The sequence below is a fragment of the Lottia gigantea genome, assembly GCF_000327385.1.
Source record: "Lottia gigantea unplaced genomic scaffold LOTGIsca_79, whole genome shotgun sequence".
NCBI lineage: Eukaryota > Metazoa > Mollusca > Gastropoda > Lottiidae > Lottia > Lottia gigantea.
The window spans coordinates 999,671-1,027,537 of NW_008710630.1; the positions used below are offsets into that span (position 1 = coordinate 999,671).

At 35.8% G+C, this 27,867-nt stretch overlaps 3 protein-coding genes across 3 annotated transcripts; 1 reads left to right on the forward strand and 2 right to left on the reverse strand.

Moving 5' to 3' along the window:
* Nucleotides 1-3,991: 3,991 nt before the first annotated feature.
* Nucleotides 3,992-4,147, reverse strand: LOTGIDRAFT_85026 (hypothetical protein; the record flags this gene model as incomplete). The annotated part of the gene is made up of 1 exon (XM_009066753.1): nucleotides 3,992-4,147. A coding segment is annotated over one exon (156 nt), but the record flags the coding sequence as incomplete, so codon positions are not given.
* Nucleotides 4,148-14,521: 10,374 nt separating this feature from the next.
* Nucleotides 14,522-21,264, forward strand: LOTGIDRAFT_52666 (hypothetical protein; the record flags this gene model as incomplete). Its single annotated transcript, XM_009066648.1, has 7 exons — nucleotides 14,522-14,650; nucleotides 14,984-15,109; nucleotides 18,298-18,483; nucleotides 18,927-19,095; nucleotides 19,397-19,568; nucleotides 20,645-20,718; nucleotides 21,029-21,264. Coding segments are annotated over 7 exons (1,092 nt in total), but the record flags the coding sequence as incomplete, so codon positions are not given.
* A 3,960-nt stretch (nucleotides 21,265-25,224) lies between these two features.
* Nucleotides 25,225-27,504, reverse strand: LOTGIDRAFT_56403 (hypothetical protein; the record flags this gene model as incomplete). The annotated part of the gene is made up of 8 exons (XM_009066651.1): nucleotides 25,225-25,311; nucleotides 25,516-25,632; nucleotides 25,955-26,023; nucleotides 26,224-26,361; nucleotides 26,539-26,601; nucleotides 26,820-26,909; nucleotides 27,139-27,226; nucleotides 27,446-27,504. Coding segments are annotated over 8 exons (711 nt in total), but the record flags the coding sequence as incomplete, so codon positions are not given.
* Between the last annotated feature and the right edge of the window lie 363 nt (nucleotides 27,505-27,867).

The following is a 27,867-nucleotide window of genomic DNA, read 5'->3' on the forward strand; positions in this document are numbered from 1 at the left end:
GAAATTAGAGTTGGAAAGGGGGGAGGCAATCCCAACCCAGACCCACAACAATTGCTGGCTGGTTTTGCGCCTCCCCCCTTTCCAACTCTAATTTCCTTTCTTATCATTCATTGAGTTGGAGGTACCTGATGCTGACAATCCTGTGGTCTCTTACCTACCTACTTCTTCGCATGTACACAACGTTTCCACAATTTACATTGTCGTCATCCGTTTATTCAGTAGGCTTTTATATACTTGTTGTCACCATCAGTCCATATAATATACTTCTCCTGGGCTTTTATGGAACACAACGTTTCTACAATTTACACATCAATACAGTCTTCTGTTTTTCACCGGCTTATACACTACGCTCCTATGGTACATGGTCAACAACGTTCACTAAGTTACATTGTCGCCATTGGTTTAAAGTACACTCCTGCGTTACATGGTAAAACAACGTTTCCACAAATTACACTGGTATCACATAGTTAATATCAAATGATTCTGTTACGATTCTGTTCTGTCACACTTGCCAGTCAAATGAACTTAATTTTCCTATTCCAATGCATTGCCTATTGTTCAGCAGACGTTGATTTTAAAAATACGACTTTGTTAGGCAGCTGTACCACGTAAAGACTTGATACTAATGTCTATAGAAACGGTTAACCACAATTCTCGAGTGTAAGTCTACTATAGAGTTTTATTGATTTTTCATTTTTTTTTCTTTTTTAAGAGTTTAGAGTAGTCGATGCAGACGAATAGAAATAATGGCTCAAAAGCCAAGAGTTTAACACAATAGGCAATTTCGATCGCATGTCATAAGCTACTGAGATACTCGAGCAAGCCTTTTACGACTCCTTTCTACGGGAGGGCGGTGGAGGATGGGATACTAAGACTGGCCCGCTTTGTCCACTTCCCACCCTTCTTCCCCCAATCTCCCTCCCTTTGACTTTTTTGTCACCGTAGTTCTCAAATGCCTGAAAGGGGGGGGGGGGGGGGGTGATGTCGACAACCTCGAAGGAACAAGCCGATCAAATGCCGATATGGCGCACAACTCCAACTGTTAGAAAAATGTCAATTCGAATTGAAGAAATCGGCAAATTGTATAAAGGGAGGTAATCAGAATATAAAAATAAAATTATATATATGGATACAGACTACAGATAAAGTTGTATTACTTTAAAGGAGTGTTGTCCCTCTGATTTCTTTGCCTAAAATGCATTAATTTTTAATACTTTGAATATTAAGAGATTTATTAGCAAAGGCGGTAACTTTAAAAATAGTTTCCTATCTGGAAAGGCATTTTATTCGGTTCTTCTGCGATCAAATGACAACTCATAAGGAACATAGACTCACATCACATTTACCTGGGCAGACGCAAAAATGGGCAATTAGAAGGACAGAATATGCTCAGAAGTTTCTTCTCCACTAAATGGGTGGGGACCTGTTGACTTAAGTGCGTTGGGCAAGAATGAATTTTTTAACATTTACTCTCATACAGTCTGTAGGTCAATTTATTGCCTGCTTATGTAGTAAATGCTTTTAGCCTTTGTGATACTTACTTCGCTTCTTTTTTTTTAACTTTTTTTTCCTGGGGGTGGGGGCACGTCCGAAATAATTACACAGGCCCATATATTTCCATATATGTATTGAAGGGGTGTGGTTCAAACGAAGATGCTTGCCACCCAGAGGCTAATGTGAAATATTTCAGATATTAGGTTGTAAAGATTTGTCACCATGATCTAAGATATTGATTGAAACAGGATTCGATAATAAAAAATAAATGAATCTATGACGGCATTCTATGTTGAATTATCACGTTCTCGTTTTAAAACGGAAAAATTGTGGCATCCAGGTAGGCTACGTTGGAAGAGTTTGGTGAGGGTAGGGTTTGTGTTGTAAGTGCATGCCACGATACTTTAAGTCTCACCCTAGGTGTGGAGAGTTGGCGACTGGTGTAGCCTTTTGGGCACCGTTTTGCTTTTAATGGTTGGGCTAAAATTGGCAGTTGTAATGCAGTCTACAATGAGGGAAGATGTGAGATGACAGAACACGTGAGTGAGAGCTAGGCACTAAGCCAAACTTCGTTGTCAGTAGGCCTGCGTCCTGGGGTTTTGTAGTTAAACCTTCAGAATCGTTTATCAATTTGAGAACCCGGATTCTCATTAGTCGTCAATTGTATTTATCCAGACGATCAACTTGACATTTTGAACAATTTGGCGCGAAATGGTTATTGTTGGTAGTCCGAAAATCTGACGTGATAAATGCACATGCATTCTCGTGTCCTTATTGGATTAATTTTTCATGAAGTATCAATGTTGACCTACATTCATAGACATGGCTTAGTTTGATACCGGATAACCCCCATTGTGTCATTTGCCAACTTTTTGACACGATATGTAGGCCTACATGTTATTCCGTATGTACAATAAGGGTAGTGATAACTTGGCTACTATGTATGGCTGTGATTTGGACTGAAATGGTCGAGATGCCTTTTACTATTTGAGATCAAATGGACTTTGTAATGGTGGGTACAAGCTGATTTCGCAGACTACGAACTTTTTAACCTACAGATTAGGATTTTCGAACGCATTTCTACCGAGATCAGAGGCATATATTGAAGTATTATAATGTCATGTAATTTGGTTATAAAATCATCAACAGGATACCTAATATGAATATAATTTAAATTCAAAATATGGAAGTATGTCAGCTGAGCAAAATTTGCAAATTTTGATAGTGTTTCGGACTACCAGCTGAGCTTGCTAGTTGACGATAAAATTAATTGAATATAATTGATCTATACACAAAAACGTGGCCACTTGTTTGCATCACGTGACATTCACATTCCGATTATCAAGACGTTTTGAAACAAATTTGCATACATTTGTTGCATTAAAATAAGACTGGATATTCTAGAAAAGTTGTACACTGTGACACATGTTCGAGTTATAAATATACGCCTGTAGTGTAGTTTCCATTCGTATTCAAAACAGTTATACATTTTATTACATTGTGTGACACTGCAGACGACTTATATTCACCGTTCATGGCGATATGGCGCACTTGAAGATCGGTAATCGCAACAGTGTCACTTACTATTCCGACTCCGACGACGACTTGTTTCTTCCGAATCCGAAAGTCGAAAGTCAGGATCATTTACCCCAATGGAGTCCAAGACACCATCAACAAAGTTTTGAAAGTATTTCGTCGGATGATGGTCCGGCGTGGAATAACGTACCAGTATGTAAACTGGATCATGCGGCTGCAACTACTTACAAACGTTGCCTTGAACGTCAGGATTCTATAGTGGACGGACTGTTGGAGGAGATTTACGATCGGTGGCATGGGACTAGAAGGGACAGTTTTGACAGTGATACGTTCACTGAATATTCAAGTACATCGGAAGTTTTTCACCGAGCTGATGTGTATAGTAATTGGTCAACCGAGAAGAGACACAGTCCACGACTAAGTCGAACTTTTCTACAAAACCAAAGTGCGTATGAAATTTAATCACTCCATGCTTTAATGAGTTTATCATAATGAGTTTAGTTTAGCCCCTGGTGGGAGCTTAGTGTTTGTTTTACTCAACTGGTTTATCCATTTTATTTGTGTCGTTTTTGTTCATATTCCCATTAAGCACTCAGCTTATTAACAGGGGAGTAAATATACTTCCAGGGCATTATAAGTGCATTATAAGTGCATTATAGCTAATATACTGTGTATATCCTAATAAATATACCTTCTTACTAGGGCATATATACTCAACTGGGCTTTATAGCTAATATACTGTATATATCCTAATAAATATACCTTCCTATTAGGGCATATATATACTCAACTGGGCTTTATAGATCATATACTTTATATGTTAATAGATATACCTTGTATTCAGGGCTAACCTTGTGCTTTCCAAAAAATAGCTTTTCCCATATTTTACACCCTATAATTTTATGAGCAGAAGATTCACGAGATAAAACTTCATTTCATGGAGTTTGAAGTCTGGCGATAAGGTGAAAATCTGGGGATTGGGTGAAAATCTGGGGATTGGGTGAAAATCTAGGGGATTGGGTGAAAATCTGGGGATTGGGTGAAAATCTAGGGATTTTGGGTGAAAATCTGGGGATTGGGTGAAAATCTGGGGATTGGGTGAAAATCTAGGGATTGGGTGAAAATCTAGGGGATTGGGTGAAAATCTAGGGGATTGGGTGAAAATCTAGGGATTGGGTGAAAATCTAGGGATTGGGTGAAAATCTAGGGGATTGGGTGAAAATCTAGGGATTGGGTGAAAATCTAGGGGATTGGGTGAAAATCTAGGGGATTGGGTGAAAATCTAGGGACTGGGTGAAAATCTAGGGACTGGGTGAAAATCTAGGGATTGGGTGAAAATCTAGGGATTGGGTGAAAATCTAGGGATTGGGTGAAAATCTAGGGACTGGGTGAAAATCTGGGTATTGGGTGAAAATCTAGGGATTGGGTGAAAATCTAGGGATTGGGTGAAAATCTAGGGATTGGGTGAAAATCTAGGGACTGGGTGAAAATCTAGGGATTGGGTGAAAATCTAGGGATTGGGTGAAAATCTAGGGATTGGGTGAAAATCTAGGGATTGGGTGAAAATCTAGGGATTGGGTGAAAATCTAGGGACTGGGTGAAAATCTAGGGATTGGGTGAAAATCTGACAATTGGGTGATAATCTGGAGTGTGTAAATCTGTGAATTTTAAGCTCTCAATTTTTTTTTTTTTTTTTTTTTTAAATAAGCCTTAAAACGTCCTGTGAGAGTTTTATTAGGAAAAAAACAATCGGTAGAATTAAGCAACATGTAGGTAGAGATAACATGTAAAATCAGTAGAAATCTGATAACATCGGTATATTACACTTGTATGGTTTCAAGAGCAGTCAGTATTAAAAAAAGTGCAATACAAACATTATTCTATTTATTTAAAATATTGGATTTGTAATAAACTGAAATAGAAATTTGTTGACACATTGATTATTTGTTAGGGGAAGATTATTTTATCTATTTATTTATCTGTTTTAACAGCTGGTTATATAGCTGTTATTCTCAATACTTCATCAACACTTGTAAACTTCCAATTATTAACTGAATATTATTACAGTATATTCTACTCACAATAATAACTTGTCAAAGCTGCATATTAACTAAAGTATTTTAAAAATTGAAAAAAAAAATTAAATTTGATATAAAATTTTTCTTACAATATTAACAATAACAAAATATTTTCAAGTTAAAGAAATAGTAAGGAGGTTTTTATAAAATTTGTTTGTGTGTCAGGAACAATCATAGCATCAATTTGTACCAGTCAGATGTCTGTGGTTCCTGCAATTCCACTAAAACGAAGTGTTTGATGAAGTTATAATTACGAAGGGCCTTGTGTGATTAAAGCATATTTTACAATTAGTGACATCAATACTTATATTTTGTGGAATTGCAAGACATGTAAGATATTAAAGCAATAAGCAGTTTTAAATTGAAAATGGAAAATTATTAAACATATTGCAATTATTACAAGGAATTCTCTTGAAAAACTCTTTGTAAAAAATTGAATTTTAATAAGAATTGTTAAATATTTCATTGTTATTTGTCACACTATGTTGAACATTTTGTAAATTAAAATTTAATACTTTTATATTATCTAACAGTACATCTGGTTGAATATGACAGGATACAAATATAGTCACAACATGGGCATAGGTAAAAAATGTGTGTGAAGGTGGGGGGGCGGGAAGTGCAGGGGCGAAATGAGATGTATCTCTCCAAGGCAAAGACGGAAGAGCTGAAGCCCCTTTAGGCTGGGGTCTTGAGCTGTCAGAGGCCCCAAGTAGCATCAGATTTCAGTTGTCGTGCATTTAGAGGGCTTAATTTTCACTTTTAGATAAGACTTTTCATAGGCCTGAGGGAGAAGGGGGGAGGGGCATAAAATTTTAAGCCATTTTGTCTTCAATTTTTAATTCGGTCATTGATTTTTTCAGGTTTATCAAAATTATACAAGATGAGAGATGACTTAAAAAGAAGCAGTAATCAAATGTCAGCACGACTTATTCGTCAGTTAAAACGTCGAGACCGAAGACTCGCCAAACTTCAGCGTAACTGTGATATTGTGACTGCCGTGATACAAGCTGCTTCTCTGAAAAGACGTAAGTCAGAGCTTTGGAAATGTTCCTTGGTGGTGGATGCTTATGCTTACTAACTAACTCTTCTCTACTCTACTCTCTTAGTGTATTTACAGAAACTTTTACAGGAACCCTGGTGGCTACTTGAGTTACACGCTTACCTGAAGGTCCAAGGTTCAATCTTGGCATGGCTCAAGAAAAATTATTTTTTCCAACCCGGTGTCCTCCTGTCAGTGTACAGGTCGGGGGTGCTGACTTGGTAAAAGTAAAGTGTGAGACAATAAACAGAGACCCTGTATGCTGTCCTGACAAAATTACCCTCATTGTACACTGCATGATGTTGCCCATCTTCATTAGCCAGAATTAGGTGCAGAATAGAAGGACGTAAAACTCCGTTCATTTTCTTTTCTATTCTATAATTACATGCATATTTAAAGAGACTATTTCGCTATTCTGTAAAAGAAAGTTACAAACTAATTCAGTTCTAGATTAATTATTGCTAAATTTAAACATGCGATCTTAGATACTTTTTCTATTTCTTTTTTAACTCTCATGGTTTTTTTTCTGTGCCTTAAAATGTATTCTCCTATATTATTCTCAATATTTATTGATTTGTTTCTTATGTTTTTTTTAAAAGATAATTTAGCTGATTAAGACGGCATTTGATACATTAAACCAGTTTAACCCTTTAAAATACTAGTGGCTGCCTATACAACATATAAGTTACAGTAGGGGATATACTTTGTTGAAAGGGTTAAAAGAGGTTGAAAGAGGAAAACATCCTTTAAAATTCCAATTTAGATTAAAAGTCATTCAGAATTAGATGATCATATCCCTTTAAATGAAATGTTCATGTCAACATAAATAGGGAAGAGGAGGGTGGTTTTAAAATAATCAGTGATTCTATACAAACAAGAAATTGGAGAGAACATCCATCGAAAGAAAATAACAAAACCTAGCCAATTGAGTAAATGAGTGATGAAACCTAGTAAATTAAGTAAATGAGTGATGAAACCTAGTAACTTAAGTAAATGAGTGACAAAACCTAGTAAATTAAGTAAATGAGTGACAAAACCTAGTAAATTGAGTAAATGAGTGAGGAAACCTAGTAAATTAAGTAAATGAGTGACGAAACCTAGTGAATTAAGTAAATGAGTGACGAAAACTAGTAAATTAAGTAAATGAGTGACGAAAACTAGTAAATTGAGTAAATGAGTGACGAAACCTAGTAAATTAAGTAAATGAGTGACCAAACCTAGTAAATGATTAAATGAGTGAGGAAACCTAGTAAATTAAGTAAATGAGTGACGAAACCTAGTGAATAATTAAATGAGTGAGGAAACCTAGTAAATAATTAAATGAGTGAGGAAACCTAGTAAATTAAGTAAATGAGTGACAAAACCTAGTAAATTGAGTAAATGAGTGAGGAAACCTAGTAAATTAAGTAAATGAGTGACAAAACCTAGTAAATTGAGTAAATGAGTGACGAAACCTAGTAAATAAATAAATGAGTGACGAAACCTAGTAAATTAAGTAAATGAGTGACAAAACCTAGTAAATTGAGTAAATGAGTGACAAAACCTAGTAAATTGAGTAAATGAGTGACGCTTGTAAAATGTGCCCTAGAAAAATCTGATTAACCTTTGTCTAGTAGCTATTATTATTGACAACAATGTATTAATATGTTACTATACAGGATATATCTCATTTAAAACTCATTTGCTGAATTTCTGACCTGAATTTGATCTGAGAACTGACATCTGCTACTTTAATGTGTAGTCTTGAATTTTCAGTAAAAAAATAGTGTATGTTCTTTCTAAATTAAGTCCAGTGGTGTTTCTAATTGGGGCCAAGGGGTGGGGGCAGGACCCCCCTGAAATGAGGCAACTTGGAAATTTTTTTAGCTTGTGCTTTTCTGAATTTTTTGTCTGGGGGTAGGGGCTCGTGGACATGGTTCAACCAGTCCCTATGGTAACTACTGGGTTGACTCTTGGAAGCACTGGCCATGGCGTTGGAATTATTTTCAGTTTAAAATTAGATTTTTTCAACTCCTTGCATACAATAGTAAACCACTCACTATTATGAACTTTCTGGCCCAGTTAAATTTACATAAATATATGTATACTAGAAAGTAGGTTTACACTTTTAAAAATTGATTTGTGGCTAGAGAACCTGATCAATAGAATTTCTATTAAATAATATTCAACTTTTCATTAACTATTTTACGCTTGATGATTCATTCATTCAATTTGTTACATGGCCAACATGGTTCATAGTTGTTTTACCTTGATTTGTGAGGGATTTCTGGTTCCATAAACAATGCTTCTGAGTGACAGCTTGCCTCTAAGCAAGGGGTTCCTCATTAAAGGGATTGTAAAAGAGATTTTCTAAATTTTTTATTTTAAATTGGGGACACTGATAGCATCAATTTGCACCATTCCAATTTTCGATCAGACATCTGTGGGTCCTGCACATAAAAACTAAGTGTTTGATGATGTCACTAATCGTTAAGGACCTTATGTGATAAAGCATATTTCGCGATTAGGGATTTCATCAAACATCTTAACAATCCCTACAATGTCTAGTGAATCTGCTCTGCTCTGAACCATTCATAGATCTGTAACTGGCCCAGCTTTATCCCCCAACTCTCAATTTCTATTATCTTAAATTCTTGCCTATAATGTCAGCCCCTATTGAGAATTCTGTGGCCCCTATATTATGATTCTTAGTAGTGCCACCAGTGGCTGAGCCAGGTTATGTCTGAGAGGGGGCGAGGGGGTGGGGGCAGATATCTGAGATTGCCCGAATCTTTACTTACAAGATTTTTGCCCGAAAAACTTGCTTTTGGCGTTGCGAGGGGGTGGCTGCTACCTCCGCCCCGCCCCCCCTAAATTAGATTAGGCCCTACTTGCCTGTAAGTGCGCAACAGTAAAGCTTCCAGACCACAAGTAATCAATTATGGCAGTTACCTCCCTTCAATAGTAAACGGACAAATCGATTGTAAGCCATTCTTTAATCATTCTGATCTCAATGTAGAAACAATGGAAAGTCAAATATCAGACTGCTTAAAGCATAGCCTACTCTGGGTTGTGTGCGAAAAGAGGTGGGAAATGAGGTGCGGGTCTCTTCAAACTCATTGAATTTGACATCTCAATGTGTCATAGGCTACTTTCAAGGTCATGAAAGGGCCGTTACATTTCTCTTCGCCTTGGTCACGGACCCTTATGCTAGATGCTTTTATGTGAATGAGAACGCAGACGATAGAAAACTAGGCGCCTCATTTGGCTGAGAATGAACCTGATTGTATCTGGATCCTCGCAAGCTATTCAGATTTATCATTTGACATCCAGAAGGAGACAATCGTCTGCTATCTGGTTTTGGCGGGAAAAGCCGTTTTCAAGGTCATACACAGAGTATAAAGTACTTTGATAATGATTAATATAGATTAGATATTACAGTTCCAGAATTGGGTCAGAAGAAAGACATCTCGTGCCACCATGCCAACTTGGTGCTGACGTAAACTGCAGGAATCAATGACGACAACTAGCGGGAAAATCGATGGTAAGGTTTCTCCATAGAGCTGGTCGAGTTTCTATTCATGAAACGTGGGTGGGAAAACATCACGATGACAGAAAACAAGGTCTTCAGTTTGTCTCCGTTCTAGGGTGACTTCAGGAAGCAATTTAGTCTCCTCACGTCAGAATCGTGAATGGAATTACAACGAAGTGTAATTGAACTCGGTTTGTCTTGTGTTTGTGTAATTTTCTTTGTTGAAGTTAAAATTGTTGAGTGAGTATGTTTATTAACTTTCAGAGGGAACATTTTGTGTGATGTGCTTTTAAATTTTGGCAAAGTGTAGTCGCGAATGACTGACTGAATGGATTAGTCTAATCATGTTGACCAAAACACCTGCCGAACTCTACGACTAATGAGCAAGGATTGAACATAATGTTGGTCTAATTAGGTCACTAACCAATTTAATCAAAGGGTTTAAGGTCCTAGTTATTGATTTGTGGTATTTAATCTAGAGCAGTGAGTTGGAACTTCGCCATATATCGACCATATTCTACATGGAATCTCTTTAAGCTTGGGGATTACTTCAGGATTACCAGGAATCATTGAGCAGCCTGCTGCTTTTATTTGTTTCTGTGAAGAAAAAAATATGGAATGAAAGGAAATTGTGTTAAGAATTGAGTAAAGAGTGAAAGAGTTCATAAAATTTCTTTTGTAAAGCACTGGCAAGGGCGTAAATAAAGAAATCCGCTAAGAAATAGTGTGGTAGTGATTAAGAGATTAGTGTGATTGAAGTAACAAGTTATTATTCAACAGAAGGCAGTCGTACTGGAACAGGGTAAAAGTAGTGTTCATTAATTCGTTGAGGTAAGATGGTTGAAAGGTAATAAGTTTCTATTCAACAGAAGGCATTGACACAGGGTTAAAGTAGTGTTCACAAGTGTGATTCTAATTTTCAATGAGCTAATTCAAAGAAGAAATTAAAAATTTAATGTTATACAAAGGTTGTGAATGGTTAAATCTACTCATTGAAAAGACCCTAACATCTGGTCATTCAGTTTACTGAAAAGATTTTCTTATCAAAAGTGAACTTAACTTTGGCTACAGGATAAAACAGCTACTACTCTTTTCAATTTGAACTTTCTTTAAAGAAATAGATTGGTTCAGTGGACTTGAAGATTGTAGATTTTATATCATAAACTGGTTTTTCCATTACAAAAGGGCAAAGGTGAATTGAGGATTTGTTAAGGAACAATATTGAATATATTTTCAAGTTTGAAGACACTAAAAGTGGACTTTTGGAAGATTTACAAATATGCACAAACTGACTTTGGACAATGTTAATGCTTTAGAAAAACTTTTTGTAGAAAATTCGTGAAAAATATTCAGATTTCTAAATTGAATTGTCTAATAAGTAAGAAGACTGGATTAGCTAAATAAAATGAAATTGAAATTCTAGAGGTTTTAATTTTCTGGAATTGATTGAACGCTGGAGTAGACGATTGATATTGATGATTTTCTCTCAAAGCACTTTTGATAGAATTGTGATTTATATCGGCGAGATTTACTATTGATTTTCAATTTGGAGTATTTGAACTCTGAGAGAAAAATAGCAGACGGATATTTGAGAAGCCAATGAGATTTGAGAAGCAAATTCGATCGCACACTAATCTCGATCACGATCAACATTCATGGACTGATGTAGAGAAAGATTAGGTGCAAGAGTTCTTTAACTGGTTATCAAATTTAAGCCAACCTATAGGGTGTAAAGATCCATTGCTGTGTTATTGTTGTGTCTCAAAATACATGAATATAAGCTTATATATGGAGTGAACAAGAAAAGAAATTTGGAACATCAAAAGTAAACATAAGCCAAGCTGGAGAGTGTAAATTTCAACTGTTGTGTGGTTTTCTGGCTCAAAATATATGAATTGATATAGAAAAACTATTCGGTTTCTGAGTTCTTACTGTTAATCAAAATATAGTCAGCCTAGACGTTGTAAGGATACATTGTTCCCTGGAGAATATATGGAGTGAACTTCAAAAATATTTTGGAACAATCTAGAGGATGTAAAGGTCTATTGTACTGTGGTTGTCAGGCTCAGCTGAAAATCTATGGACTGAAATAGAACAAAATTGGAACAAGAATTCCATTACTGAATCATCATTTGATTAAAAACCATTTCTACTTAAACCAAATAAATTCTTAGCCCTACTATTGAGTGAAAAAACATATACTAGAAATAAAACAGACCTATTGATGCTGAACCTTGACGTATTCAATAATTGATAATTTATAACGGAATTAAACAGCGTAAAATTATCAATATGAGGACAAAAGGCAATATGTTTGGGTTGGTTTCAACCAAATATAACGAACCATCTGCGGAGGAGGCCATTAAGTTGAAAAAACGACTGTTCATACGTGCTGATAAAGGTTGGTATCAATTTCGTTCGTAAGTTGTATGATTGTAGTTTGATGTAAAAGCATGGTTTAGTCATATATATGTTGTAATGTGGAAGAGGATCTGGTTTAGTAGTAGGATATATTGAGGCGAGTTTTGATGAAAGCACTGGCCTAGGTCAAAGAGCAATAGATAAGCTTATTAATTATGTGAAAATTAGTTATCCGTTACTAGTATGATTTTAGTTACAAAGACACACAGTTATATTGCTTGGAAATAAGTAAGTTTTATGTCTTACTTTTCTGCTTCTGATTCTGCTACTAAGACAGACAACTCCATGCAGTGTGCAATGAGGTATATTGGCATTTTGTTCATTGTCCCATCTAAGGTTTGAAATGGGTACAGAAAACCTGGGAAAGATCAATGCCAGGAGCTTTGATCCAGAACAAGCTGGTAGACAGAACCTTTCTGAAGCTAAGTTGTTAACCTTGTAAGTAGCCAGGGACTAGCTGGTAGGAACCATAAGTTGTTATCCATGTAAAAATGGTTGTTAATTTCTTTTTTAAGAAATTGTTTCTTATTTATTTCCCCGGAGACAGGGTAGTCAATAATTATGATCTTCACCATGAATAATTTATCATATACGATATGACCATTAGCCATGGTGGCCATCTTAATGAATTTTATGTTCCTGGCTCTTAAGATATCATATGCTTGATTTGAAAAAATACTAATGGACATTAGCTATATATGGTGTTTTATTATGTTGTTTATTTACAGACGGTAGGCCATTTGGCAAGCCTTTAGCATGAGATTGATCATAATGACATGTCCATAGTGATGACGTCATACAGCGGGAAATACAAACTTGTTATTTAAGTACATAATACAACATATGGTTCCTCTTTTAAATTAAAAAATCAGCCACAGTGGTTATCTCAATGGATACATGCTATATTTGGAATTATTAAATCCAATGATCATTTAGCTTTTTGTGGACTTTCTTAAAGTATTTGATTTATACCAAATAATCATTAGCTACCTGTATATATATATGGACTCTCTTAAAGCGATGCTAAGTTGACAAATCAGTATTGAATCAAGGGTTTACTATTGACTGACTAAAGCACCTTCAATGTAAGAATAGTATCGTTAATGTAAATGTAGTATAGTCAATGCCTTTTGATGGATCAAAGGTTGAATATTGACTGACTCGAGCACCTTCAATGAATCAGGATGACATTTCTAGTGCCAACCATTAGTTTAATTATTAAACCACATGATTGTGAAAGTAATAAAGAGATATACTGATAGTGACAATGCGTGGGTGTTTACTATCTCCTCTCTTATCAATTGTCTGTTCTATTTTCGACGATAGCTACAATTTCTATGTCTTTTTAATTTCCTATTAAACCAGCTGTGAGAACTTCAATTTATTTAAAAGCTTTGAGCTTAGACTGTATTTTAGATTTGATACAAAAAGGCCATGAATTAGTGAAAGTCTTGTTGGTGGCAGTCATACTGGGGAATTTTTTGTCCCCTGGGGAATCATTCGTCCCCTGAGCTTATACTTATTTATATGGCTTTTAATAGATCTGCAATTCTGCATGCTTGTCAGTAATTTCCTGAAAAATAGGATGTAAAACTCATTTCATTCATTTAAAGTAATTTCCTGCATGTATCTTGGCTTTAGTTTGTCAAGAAAAATATTTTTAAATTAAGCACCTTTTTTTCATTTTTATACGCCCACACGTAAGATGGGCGTATATTGTAATCACCCCGTCGGTCCTTTGGTCCGTCCGTCCGTCCGTTCACATTTGGCTCGTGCTCACTCTACAGGCTACAGTTCTTTATGGATTCTTTTGATTTTTATTTTGTATGTCAATGTTGTTATGAAGATGATCCCTATTGATTTTCGTGATGATCGGATAATTTTTCACCGAAATATCGTGTCTGACTTGACGTTTTTCTCTATTAGCTATATTGTGCAACTCGTGCTCACTCTACAGGCTACAATTTTTTACAGATTCTTTTAATTTTTATTTTGTGTGTCAATGTCATTATGTAGATGATCCCTATTGATTTTCGTGATGATCGGATAATTTTTCACCGAAATATCGTGTCTGACTTGACGTTTTACTCTATTAGCTATATTGTGCAACTCGTGCTCACTCTACAGGTTACAATTCTTTACAGATTCTTTTGATTTTGATTTTGTATGTCAATGTCATTATGAAGATGATCCCTATTGATTTTCGTGATGATCAGATAATATTTCACCGAAATATCGTGTCTGACTTGACGTTTCACTCTATTAGCTATATTGTGCAACCCTGTAGTCACTAAAGACTGTTTAATCATTTCTGACAGTGGGCGTATGTTACCTTGCCTGGCAAGCTATCTTTATTTAGGTACCGTAACCATATTGTGCAGATGGCATAAAAAGAAATGTGGCTGCTGTGGTATTGATATAAATGACCATTATTTTTCAGGTATTGACACTAGAATGAGGTTTAGTATAGAACCATTACAGAGTGATAACGCCTTCGATCAATGGAAGGATGCCATGAAAGCAGTAGCACGTCTACCAATGGGTATTCCTGCTGACTTCCGCAAGAAGGTAAGGGGAGGTAGTTAGTAATTTCTTTTGCCCCAAATATCCATTGCTTTGTAGGGTACAGAATTATCGAGAAAAACTAAGAATTAAAATGGATTTGCTTCGTGTCCGGTCCTGTATCTCATGTATTTGCTTCTAGTTCTACTGTATCACTTGTTCCACATTGTCAGCCTCACTGTAAAGGACATAGTGCCCCCTCTATTGGCAGCTTGACTGTTAAGACTCAAATCTGCAAGCTCTCACCTTAACTAGTTTAAGCATCTTAGGTTTTTTTCTCCATATTAATATAATTTTAAAATAGTAAATGAATATTTAATAATTTGAAATTCCCTGTAGGTATGGTTAAGTTTAGCTGATAATCATATCAGAGATCTACGTATCGACTGGGAGAAAACTGTACGATTTGCCTTCAATGAGAAAAGTAACCCAGATGATAATAAACTAGGTCTACAGATTGTCAAGGTAAGAACTAATGAGTAACAGTTTTAGGTGATAGGAGTCAAATCCATCGTTGGACCAATTTCGTATGCACTGGCTGTGGCATCAAAATTTTTCTTACCTTGAGCAGAATTCAACACCAGACAAGATCACAATCTAATATGCTACCCTCTGTCTTCTCACTGAAAGATTTACATGCCCAAAAGGCCTGTGGACCTTTTTCATGCCTCGTTTTGGAACCATTGAATAGGAGACTCAGAACGAAAATTACGCCATTAAATCATTTATTGAAAAGATGGTAACTTCAAATGAAGGAATAGTCTATATGATGTCATTTAACACTCCATTAGTTTTGAGTTCGTGGGATTGCTGGAGAAGGAGGCAATGAATATACCACCTTTTAGTTTTGCTTGCGTCTTGAGCCTTGTTCTGGATTCAATGTCTGACGCATGAATAAGATCTATTATGAAATTTGTCTGTGTGACAGAAAAAAAAATGAAAATTTACCGTAGAGAAATCATGTTTCAAAGAATGTCTCTCAAGAAAGTTTCAATTAGATATCACAGACAAATATAGTGCAATTAGCAGGAAGTGGATGAATATAAAGATATAAAAGAATTGTCTGAAGGAAATAGATATTGATATAACTTTAGTTTATAAGAGTGTCTGACATATATAATTATTATATATTATCTTATCTTAGATATCTTATATCATTATTACTGTCTAATAGTATTTATTACTACAATGTGAGAACTTTTCCTAAGATAGATTTATATAACAAGAAGCAAGTTAACATCCGCTTCCAGTTAACTGATATCACAGACTACAGACTTTCCCATTCAAAGTTTTTGCTCCATTATTGAAGGTGTTGAAACTTAACAATTTTTATCGGGATGATATGTTGAAATCAAAGATATCAAGAGTAGACCTAACCATCTTTTCACAATGGCAAGCTTTAATGAAATTTGTCTAATACCTTGACATCATAAGGCACTTTTCTTGTATCACAGAAGGCTTTCATTTGATTGGATTGTACGCTTGCATTATACAACCAATCAGAGCCCTCGCCAGAAACACTGTAAACAATATGGCTGTGCATGTAACTAGTTGTCTGCCAAGACATTTGATTGGCTTCACAAGGGAGACAAATTGTGTGTTTAAAGCTTGCTGACAGGTGACGTAGAATTTCAATCAAGAAAAGTGCCGAATGATGTAAAAGTATATAGCTTGACATTGTGAAGATGAAAGGTTATTTGTACTATAAAGAACAAAGCATTTGTTAAAAGGAATGACTAGATGAAAGCGTGATAGAAATTAATAACTGTGATCTGAGATCATTTCTACCTTTGACATTAACTGGATGCTGCGTTAGGAAAGAAAGACATTTGCCTTTGACATTTCAATATATATTGCGTAGATTATTTTTTAACTATGACATATTGAATTATTGAAATCCTATATAGCCATTTGATTATGCACTTTAACAGCTAGTACAGTGAATCCTGCTCATGCAACCATCTTTACTAAACAATCACCTTCAATATGCGACCACAATAAATTCCCCCCTACGACTTTTCAATAAAATTAATGACTGATAAACAACCACCTTCATTACGTGACCAATGCAGCCCCGTCTTTAGGGTGGGGTCCGTGGGAAGTGAGAATTAAGCCCCAGCAAAACCTTCTTCAGTTCACCAGAGATTGATTCATTTACAGTGTATTTGTACAAAACGTTTTTGGCACCTCAATATAGTCAGAAATGAGTTCTCTGGGCCTTTAATTAAAAAAAGTACAAAATCAGAGCCCCAGCACGGAGTCATTCCTTGTGACCGGGCTAGACCATTCCATTAAGAGACCGTTTTGGATTGTTCTCTTGAGTGGTCTCTTAATACAGTTTCTACTGTAGATAAAATGGGATACAGTGGTCTAAAAAGGCATACAAATCGCATTTTAGAATTGAAATTCAGCTTCTGGTTCTCCTACAAATTGTTTTTTAAGTTTTATATCAGTAGAGGCTTGATTTTAATCCTGAAATCCCAGATTGCCAAAGATCTTGATTTATTGATAGGATATTTAAATTGTTGTGTTCAGACGTGAAATAGGAGATCTGTATTCCATAAGGAATAGAATGATAGATTTATAATTACATGCTTGTCATGTTTCCTGCAAGAGATTGAATGATTGAATTTAATCACAGCTTCTTGCCATTATGCTGTTTTTTGACGTGATTTGGCTGTGAATTCCTGCAATAATTACAGGAAGTTTCTTACCAAGACAGCTTTATTACTTACGTCATAAATTGGCAAATGAAATACAAGGTCACCATATGTAAACCAAGATTAGAACACATGACCACCATTTGTTCCATGTAATCATGCTAATGACCTCAAATTCCAACTCTCTTACTGTCTGGGCTACAGTCTGTTCTCAAAGTTTAAATATAATTTTGGTTGAGAACAAAGGAAACTCTGAGAGTTTGGTAGCGACTTGGTAGTTTTTAAAACTAAATCAAAGTTCAACGAAAATCATTTAAAGGTGCTCTCTCACTAGGGTTACTACCAGTTGCGTATTGGTTGCAAATTATGTTTTTTAAAACCAAATGAAACAGTTCAATCAAAAATCCTTTTAGGTTTAAATTGATTTTCTGTGTTTGTACCAAAGTTTAATATATCTTGTTATTGTAATGACTGACTGCTGCTTGCTATAAAAATAACTATTCTATTATAACTTATTGATTCCTGATATTGTTTGGTCTGTAATTACCGGTGCCGCTATTTTAGTCTCAGATTAATTATCAGGAATAGAAACTGATCTCAAAAGAAACCAAGAATGTGGAATTGATTAGATTTTATCATGAAATCATTTGAGTTCAGTTCCAGCTAGCCTGTAACACTTCTCAAAATGATAATTTAGATCGTGTGAAGTATGATTCAATATGAAAATTCTAATAAAGGGCAATTTCGATTTCTGTTTTTCAATTTGAAAAGTTCATAGGTTGGATCAACTTAAGATTTAATTAAGATGTTCCAGTAAGGCTGATGTGGCTGTACACTGTATGGTATTGCTGGTCTTCATTTACCTAGTCAGGGGCAGAAAATTTCATTTTAACAGTCATAAAGAGTAGGCTTATTCTGCTTTCCAGGCGAAATTTCCCACATTGCACACAGCAAGACAGAAAGATAGGAACACTATTAAATTTGTCTTTTCAGGATCTACATAGAACAGGGTGTACAAGTTTCAGCGGACATGATAATGAAGAAGACCGAGCCATATTGAAACGTGTATTATTAGCGTATGCCCGGTGGAATAAACGTGTTGGATATTGTCAGGGGTTCAACATTATAGCTGCTCTCTTATTAGATGTTATGGATAGAAAAGAAGATGATGCTTTGAAAGTAAGTTGCTGACCTCTTGGTAGTTTGGTAGATAAATTAACTTTTGCTTCCAGATATCTGATATAACAGACTAATTCTGGCCCTCTTTCACTTTGGCCTTCTTTCTCTTTGATGCAGGGTATTGGCTATTTTAAGACTGGGTTGTTGTGTCTACTTTTGGTGAGGGAAAGTAGAAAATGTTTCCAGTCCTTTTGCTAATAAATTCATAAATTCATTCTGAACACAGAAAGCTACCATTGTGCCAAGCACAGTTCTCTTTAACTTGGAGCATCCATTTTGAATTTTGGAGACTTTGCTTATATCAGAAGAAAACTTTTCTGAAAATAGAATATGAAGGGTACGGGCCTGAAAATTTGCAGGAATTCTTCAGAAAACTCTCAAAAGGGATTCTCATTCTCATAATACTTAAATACATTTTCAATATTTTATTATCTATTTTCCAGGTAATGGTATATTTAATAGATCATGTGTTACCTGAAAGTTATTTTGCAAATAATTTACGAGCATTGTCCGTGGACATGGCAGTATTCCGTGATTTGTTACGTGTAACGTTACCTAGTTTATCCAAACATCTAGATTATTTACAGCACGCAGCACAAGATCATGCCACAGGTAAACGCCATTTTTGTTTATTTTAGAAGGATGTTCACAACTAAGATTCACGAACGGTTCTACTGGCTGGTCCTTGGCTAAACATCTTGGCATTGATCTTTCCTGGATTATCCTGGCCAATTGAAATTTTTGCTGAAAATGACCTATTTAAAGTCATTAGACTTTCACTCACTGACAGAGATTAGAACGCAACCATCATTTGTTAGACGTAACCAAGCAAATGATGTAATGTACAAAACCAAAACTGGTTTTCCAAATAAGGACAGACAACTTATGAATGTGAATTTTGTTTATTTTACAGGTGCATGTTATGAACCACCTTTAACGAATGTATTTACTATGCAATGGTTTTTAACCTTATTTGCAACGTGTTTACCAAAGAATATTGTTCTACGAGTGATGGATTCAGTATTATTAGAAGGTTCAGAAATCTTATTGAGGACTGCTTTAACTATTTGGGGCAAATTAGCAAGGTAAGCAAAAAATTTCCTATCAAAAGTTAGGCTTATCTTTTGAAATTTTCATACATATGTTGCATTTATTTTGAATAAGTAGCAAATATCTGATGAATGTGCAGACTCTGGCTATCTTTGTTTTTCTATACCACAGGTTTTATTCAACAAAAAACACAATTAATATTATATATTAAAGATATTGGCAAATACATATTAATTTGACTATGATAATAACTAGTCTATAAAAACTATTAATATTCAATGATAGATATAATAATATGATATTTAATTTGTAATGGTATACTACCTACTTATTTATTATGATATATTGATATAGTTATCTATCAGTTATTAATTCTGATCAACTCATTTTTATATGACCACATCTCTCTATGTGGAAGTATATTGTCGGCACCCCCGTCCGTCCGTCGGTCAACATTTGCTTGTAAACGCTCTAAAAACTAGATTTTTGATGGAATCAAATGAAATTCGGTATGTGTATACATATTCATAAAACGGAGATCAAGCTCGAATTTGAGCAATTTTTGACCGTTAGAAGCAGAGTTATTGCCCTTGCCCCAAAATCTTGAATATGCTATCTTAGTTTTCAACCGATTTTGATGAAACTTAAAATGGATGTTTCGTTTTTACCATCCGCATGCCGTAGTGGGTGTATATGGCTGTGGTCCACTATCTTGTATATTGTAGTAAAATACCGGTCTGTTATCAATTTTTGTTTTTATCAATTCATCAGCTAGAAATATTGTTTTGTTATCAATTAATGAAAACTACTGGAATAGTGATAACTTTATTGGTTTAGCTCTAAGCTCTTGATACTAAGTCAAAAGGCATGCTTAATCTTTCGCAACACTTTAGTACAACTGAGTTTGTAAAATGATATTCCTTATGGATGGTTCACAAAGTTTTTTTGCTATATTTACTGAAGAGTGTGGAAGTCTGTTAAATAAAATGTCATACAAAAAGTCAAGGTTATGAAAAGTGAAAAAATTGAATTATTATTTCTTAAATTTGAAATGAAATTGCACAGAAAGTTATTTTCATTGATGATATCTCATATCCTGTTCTGATTTCAGACGAATAATGAATGTCCCAAGTGCTGATGAGTTTTATTCCTTGATGGGTGATTTATCAGCTGAAATGATGCAGGGTCATTTATTCCATCCTGATTCTTTCATCAAGGTATGTTTCCCTTATTTTTATAGGCGTGGCATATCTACAAGGGTGCGGGCCAAGCATGGTCATGCCCCCAACAGAACTGATACTGCACCCCATTTACCGCAAAGAATTGTGTGTGAGCCCCTCTTAAGAATTCTATGGCCGTTACACATTTTGATTCATTTGTAGGCACTCTGGGGCCCTGGGTGTCATCAACTTGGTTTCCTCTTGATTCAAGGTAGAAGGGTTTAAATGAAAATGTCTATTTGCTTAGATCCTTTGACAGTTGGAAATTTTCACAGTTTATCAGTTGTCTATTTTTGATATTTTTCAGTCAATCTACAGTGTAGCCCCGTTTCCCTTCCCTAATTTAATGGATCTACGAGAGAAATACACCTATAACATCAGACCCTTTTCTAGTTCTGGTAATAAACAATCTTCACAAGCCAGTAAAAATCTCCTGTATAGTGATGATGATGAACTGGATGAAGATGATATTGAGGCTATTTCTAGTTTTCCAGGTGAGTTACTGCCCCTTTTTTGATTCATTTAAATTATGTCACAGTCGTGCAAAGGCTTGAAAAGGAAAAAAGCAAGGAGATTTATTATTATTATTTCCTAATTGAAAATTTTAAGTTAAATTTGTTGTTGTAGGAATGGAAGGTCAAGGTAGTGGACCAGGGGGCGCTGACATCTCGTCAGTGGGTCCAGGGGCATTCGGAGCATCAATAGACAGTCAAGGTCATAGGTCACCATATATGGAGCGGATGTCAACTGATATACATGCTCTGAAGAATCAGTATGAACGATTACGTCATCGACAGAAACAAGCTCACATCATCATAGCAGGTAGGTCGCTATTCTCAAATCCTATTGGTTAAGAATTGTGATTTTGAAAAGATTGTCCAATCAAAAACCAGCTCATTCAGTATATAGTGGGATAGGCTACTTATCTCCTCCTTTGAAACATGGTCCAATCAGGAACAAGCTAACATCGACATACCATGTAAGATGTTCAGCGAAGCCAATCCTTATTCTCAAAACTGTGTGGACATTTTGGACCATTTTCTTAACAAATTTTCCTGCATGTCAAATCCAAGCCGCCAACATTTTAATCCCCCAGCATCCCCTAGTTCTTCCCAGCATAATACATTTTGTCTTTTCTCTTTCCAGGTGCTTCTTTGAAGAAAACTCCTAAACCTAAAGCAGTTGTATTTGTTCCAAAGATAGAAACCCCAACAGCCATGAACCATTTGTTTATTGGGAAATCTCATACAAGTGGCAAAAACAGAGTCATTGCTGATGGGCCCACTATAGCTCCTATCAATAAGCATGGTGGAATAGGCACCAAACAGGCAAATTCTGTGAATAAACAGGACTCTAAGCAGGCATCGGAATCTCAGAGAAATAGTGTAACATCTAACAGTGATTCGCAGACAAGTGTCGTTTCCACGGAAACCATACAGGAAGTGAACTCTCTGCCATCTTGTAAAAATGGAGAAAGTGAAAATCTAGGTCAAGATAGTGAAGTGAGCGATTCAAAGGATTGTGATAACCATAGCAACGATTCTCAAAGCAATAAAAATCCAGAAAAAGACTGGTCATCTGCAAGTTTACATCCTGTAAAGGGGAGTAACTCTAATCTATCTAGTCATGAAGACATTGCAAATGGTTGTGAGGACTCTGGTAAAAAAACTGAAAAAATGACAAAAACTGCTAGCGTACCAGACTTTGCCAATAGTGCTCTTACGCCTAGAGACGTTCCATTTCGTAAATCGAAACACACAATGATGTTGCAATCTATTACGCGCTCAGTTAGTTTAGTCGAAGGTGACCATTTTCTTACCAAATTTTCCTGCATGTCAAATCCAAGCCACCAACATTCTAATCCCCCAGCATCCCCCAGTTCTTCCCAGCCCACCACACCGACCTCTGAAACAAGCCAGACATCTGCCAGCAAACCGTTGAAACCTTTCAATCCCTTTCCCACTATGCATATGAATTCCAGTCGTAAAAAGACCGGTTTGAAGCTAGGCTTGTACAATGCCTCTACGCTAGAGCAGATGTACAAGAACAAACGCAAACCATTGTCATAGCAACATAACTTCTTTTCTAGAGACTAATGTCTCATAAGGAATACAAGTATTCAGAATATCCTCGATTGAAAGAGATAGGATCTTTAAGTCTAAACGCAAATCATTTTAGCAAACAAAACTTCTTTTCTAGAGAGTAATGTCTCGTATACTTGAGGTCAGAACATCTTCGGTTGAGATTTTATCATATAAAGGGTGGTTTCTTAAAGCCTTTGTAAGTGTATAAGGACATTGACAGCTTCTATATACATCATTCCTATCTTCCTAATGTCAGTGATATCTTAAAACGATCCATTTCTCTTGAAGTAGTGATATTAGGTGGGGTTAAGTAACGTTCTGAAAGCACAGGCATGTAGGCCTAACCTCTAGTGACAGAGTATTGTTTGTCCAGTTAGTCTGAATAAGAATTAGGGTTACTGATTTTAGATAGAAATGGGAGTGATGTAATAGATGTAAATACAAATGCTAGATTCTTTCTATTGGATTGATTTGAATTATGATTTAAAAAAGTGATTTATCAATTTCATGGGTGGAATCCACCAGTCCTCTTTTTTTGATCCAAATTTTGGGAAAATTAAGGAAAGAATGTCAAAAATTGTGTCAGGTTATTCACTATTTTGTTGAATGTTTTGATTACCAAATGAGAATTAAAGTCAAGCAAAGATATTCTGCACATCCAGGGAAAATAAAATTCAAAAAAGGACCAGTCCATTTTATGATTAGGTAGTTTAGATAGCAGTCAACACAATACTAATATAGTCTCTATAATTTCTATTAATATTTATTCTACCCTAAAGGAAAGTGGACTGCTTGTGTTCGTGTTTTGAATTGGACCTGGAGGAACAAAATATTTTTGCTCGACAAAAATGGTTATTATATTGGATGTATTGTTTTGTTATTGTTAAATCTTCCGCTAATAAAACAGGGACAGATAACTCTTTTTTATTCTATAATTTACTTACTCTTCTCTTCCATCAGGGGTCTTTGTGCATGAAGGGGGTCTTAGTACAGCAAGGGGGTCTTTATGCGACAAGTCTTTGTACACCAAGGGGGACTTGTATATCAAAAGGGGGTCTTGATCTAAGACTTTGTACATCAAAAGGTCTTTGCACTGCAAGGGGGTCTTCGAACATCAAGGGGGTCTTTGTACTTCGAAGGGTCTTTTGTATAAGGATGTCCTTTGTACATCAAAAGGGGGGTCTTTGTATAGCAATGTGGTCTTAATGCATAAAGAGGATCTTTGTGCGACAAGTGTTTGTACATTGAAGGGTCTTTGAACAGCATGGGGGTCCTTGAACATCAAGGGGGTCTTTGTACAGCAAGGTGCCTTTGTACAGCAAGGGGTCTTTTAACATTAAAGGCGGTCTTTGTCAATTAAAAGGGATGTCTTTGATCATCAAGTGGTCTTTGTACAGCAAGGGGTCTTTGTACAGCAAAGGGTCTTTTAACATCAAAGGGGTCTTTGTACATTAAAAGGGATGTCTTTGTACATCAAGGGGTTCTTTTAACATCAAAGGGGGTCTTTGTGCATCAAGGGGTCTTTTAACATCAAAGGGGTCTTTGTACATTAAAAGGGAGGTCTTTGTACATCAAGGGGGTCTTTGATCATCAAGGGGTCTTTGTACAGCAAGGGGCCTTTGTACCGCAAGGGGTCTTTTAACATTAAAAGGGATGTCTTTGTACATCAAGGGGGTCTTTGAACACAAAGGGGGTCTTTGTGCATCATAGGGTTTTTGAACATCAAGGGGGGCTTTGTACAGCAAGGTTGTCTTTTAACATCAAAGGGGTCTTTGTACATTAAAACGGGGGTCTTCGTACATCAAGAGGTGCATCAAAAGGTTTGGGGTCTTTGTACATCAAAGGGAGTCTTCCTACTACTAGGGGGTCTTTGAACCTCAAGGAGTGTATGATAAGGGTCTTTATACATCAAGGGGGTCTTTGTACATCAAGCAAAGGAGGGCTGATCCCTTTACAATATATAAAAAATTAATTTATTGAGTTAAAACATAATCTCATTGAATTAAAAAACAAATGATAAAACCAAACACCAGTTGATTCAAGGGACCTTATAAATTGAGCTCATCCATTTCTTTAAAATCATCTTGTCATGCAGATGGGACAATAAATGAAGGCACCATGTGGCTGCGGTTTGTGCAGATGGAAATCAACAAGAGCTCAGCTTCTACCACAGTTGTTACAGAATTTCCCTCAGCAGGCACTACATGGTGTTGTCTGTTTTCTCTAGTCCCATCAGGTAAAGAATGTAGGACGTAAAACTCGTTTCATTTGAGATCAAGTATTTCACCACAGCTTGCCACTGTCTGCCACAACTAAGGGTCAGCTTCAGAAGTATCACAGTTGTTAGGATGTTAAAGAAAATCCCTGGAGCGTCACGAAACTTCAGTATCCATCAAATCAGCTTGGTCAAAATATCTGGCAACGATACATATTAATAAGTTCAGCTCGGTAATTCTACTTTCATTTTCTACCTCCTGGAAAAAGAAACGCATGTTGAACAGAACGGGGCAATCAAATTAAAATTAGATGCCAAAATTCATAATTGTTATAAAACTCCTAATTCACATACTTTGATTGGTTAGAAATAATTACAGCTTAGAACAAGACTGTGGTAGGAAAGTTGTTAGATTACAATGGAAATGAAAAATATCAAGAAAATGAAATAGAAAGTTTCTTACTGATGTTAAGGTAGCTCTAATTTGTGAAGCCAGTCTAGCTAGGGAACGTAATGTACTACATACTTCTGGTATTAGAGGTTTCTGTAAAGCTGTCATTAACGCATATAACCATCGACCCTGGAAATAACAAACTGAGTTATATAGTATTGTAGTATTATAGACTATTGTACTAAATACAATGGTCTTTAAATCATAGGAGGTGTAGAGAGAATTTAATGGCGCATAAAGAAAAAGATGGGATAACTTTGAATGTGATGTAGCAGCTTTCTGCTGGTCGATTGAGTTCAGAATCAAAACAGACAGAACTTGTTTAGAACTCTCCAATCAATCACCACCGATAAGTTGTCATGAGAACCACTCTATGGAATAAAACCAGGATCATGATGTCTGAAGAATTAGTGGATTTCCAATATATAGATCTTGAAATAAATAAATGTACCTGATGAGAAGTGAAACCTGTAGCTTCAAACCAATTTACATGATATTGCAGCACTTTTATTATAGTGTTCTAAAATATTGAAAAGAGTAGATTCATGATGCGGTTCCAGTAAAATTTCCCTCATTGCACACTGCGTAGTGTTTCCTGCCCTCATCAACTCAAACAGGTACAGAAAAGGAAGACATTTTATTTTTGTGACTTCATGTCTTATTGTATGGGAAAAATTGTTATTTATAAATATATGAGGGATTCTTAAATAAAATACCTACCTGTCCCATGGCCGCTAGTATACTAACTAAAGGGGGACTACCCTCTATTGTAGTTTCAAGTTCACCATTAACTGTGGTCTGTTTCACTAATCTACCAAAACATAACTTGCACCATCTCTCAGCATCATTAGCACTCGGCTATGAATAAATAGATTTTGATATTTGAACAACATCTTAGCATGAATTGAAACTAAAATTAAATGACATTTCCCGCACCAGAATGGACAAAGACAGCGACACCATGCAGTGTGCAGTGAGAGAAATATGTACAATAACATTAACACTTCTCTTGGATAAACAAATAGTATCACAGACACCTACCACTTTAGCCAGCTTTACATTTTCTTTCTTCATCACAGCTTTATGATGGATAAAACTCTGTAAACAAATTAAAATACTTTAACAATATTTATATAAAAAAAAAATGGTCTTAATCATCTGAGAGTTCAGTAAGTTCCTTCTGCTTCCAACAAAATCAGCAATATGAGTTAAATATTAGTCAAAATTCCGGATGAGAAGACATATTTGGCAGCTTAGGATGAGCTCATCTTAACTTCATATGAAAATTTTTAAGTAAAGCATCATTGTATTCAGACCTGTCTCAGCTCAACAAACTTATCGATCTGAAACTTCTGCCAGGCTACACTTGGTGCTAAACCTTTTGGCGCTGGACAACATTTCACAAGCTGGAAATAAAAACAATATCATTATTAGTATTATATCCATATTCTTCCATACACCAATAGGCTACAATCAAGGATATATCGTAAGTTTTAGAGATGATTTTTATTGTTATATCTTTAGGGTACAAAAACAGGGAGGCAAAGATCAATATAGCCTCCTTAGCCCTAAGTAGGCTACTGTTTGTCTGGCCTCTGGGTTTCTGCAGATAAATAGGCCTATCAATCTACTTACATTGGAAACTTTAACAGTTTGTTTATGTTTAAAAACTTCTGTGTCTATTTTAGCTACAACCACATCAGGACATTCCTTAGCTTCTTGTCTGAATTGAGAATAGAATATTACCATAATAATATTAGACAACCACATTTGAGGTGTGGACAGCCATTGTTCACTGTTGTAGCACAAGAGTTGAAATATTTTCTTCTGAGTTCTCATAGCATCACTGTCACTGGATTCACGCAAACTTCTTAACAGAAAAAATAAGTAAAAGTATGTAAAGAGAGAAAGAGAAAAAAAAAAGGGGGGGGGGGGGTCTCACCGAACTCTTCTCAAATATTCATTTCCTGTTGTCGGAGGGACATCCATGTCGAAATCATCGTCTGCTCCATCATCTACAGCAAGAGCACACGATATCAAATTGTCTTCACCTTCTTCCATTTCCATTTTATTAGTAAAATTTGATTTTTTTCTTATTTTTTCAGCTTTTGAACGATTTTGAACGTAGGGGCAGATAACTCTCGGGCACAAATTAGACAGGGACGTTTCGTAATAATGTAAGTCAATTCGCTCAAATTTGATGTACTTTATGGTCGATTCGTACCATTACATGCAAATACATTTCTTTTAAAAGAGACTGAGGAACAAGCAGCATGTTTATCAAGATAAGACATGGTTACTTTTTCAGAAAACCTGATACCATTCTATGACAAGGGTTTTCAACTTTGCAATCTGCTTTTACAT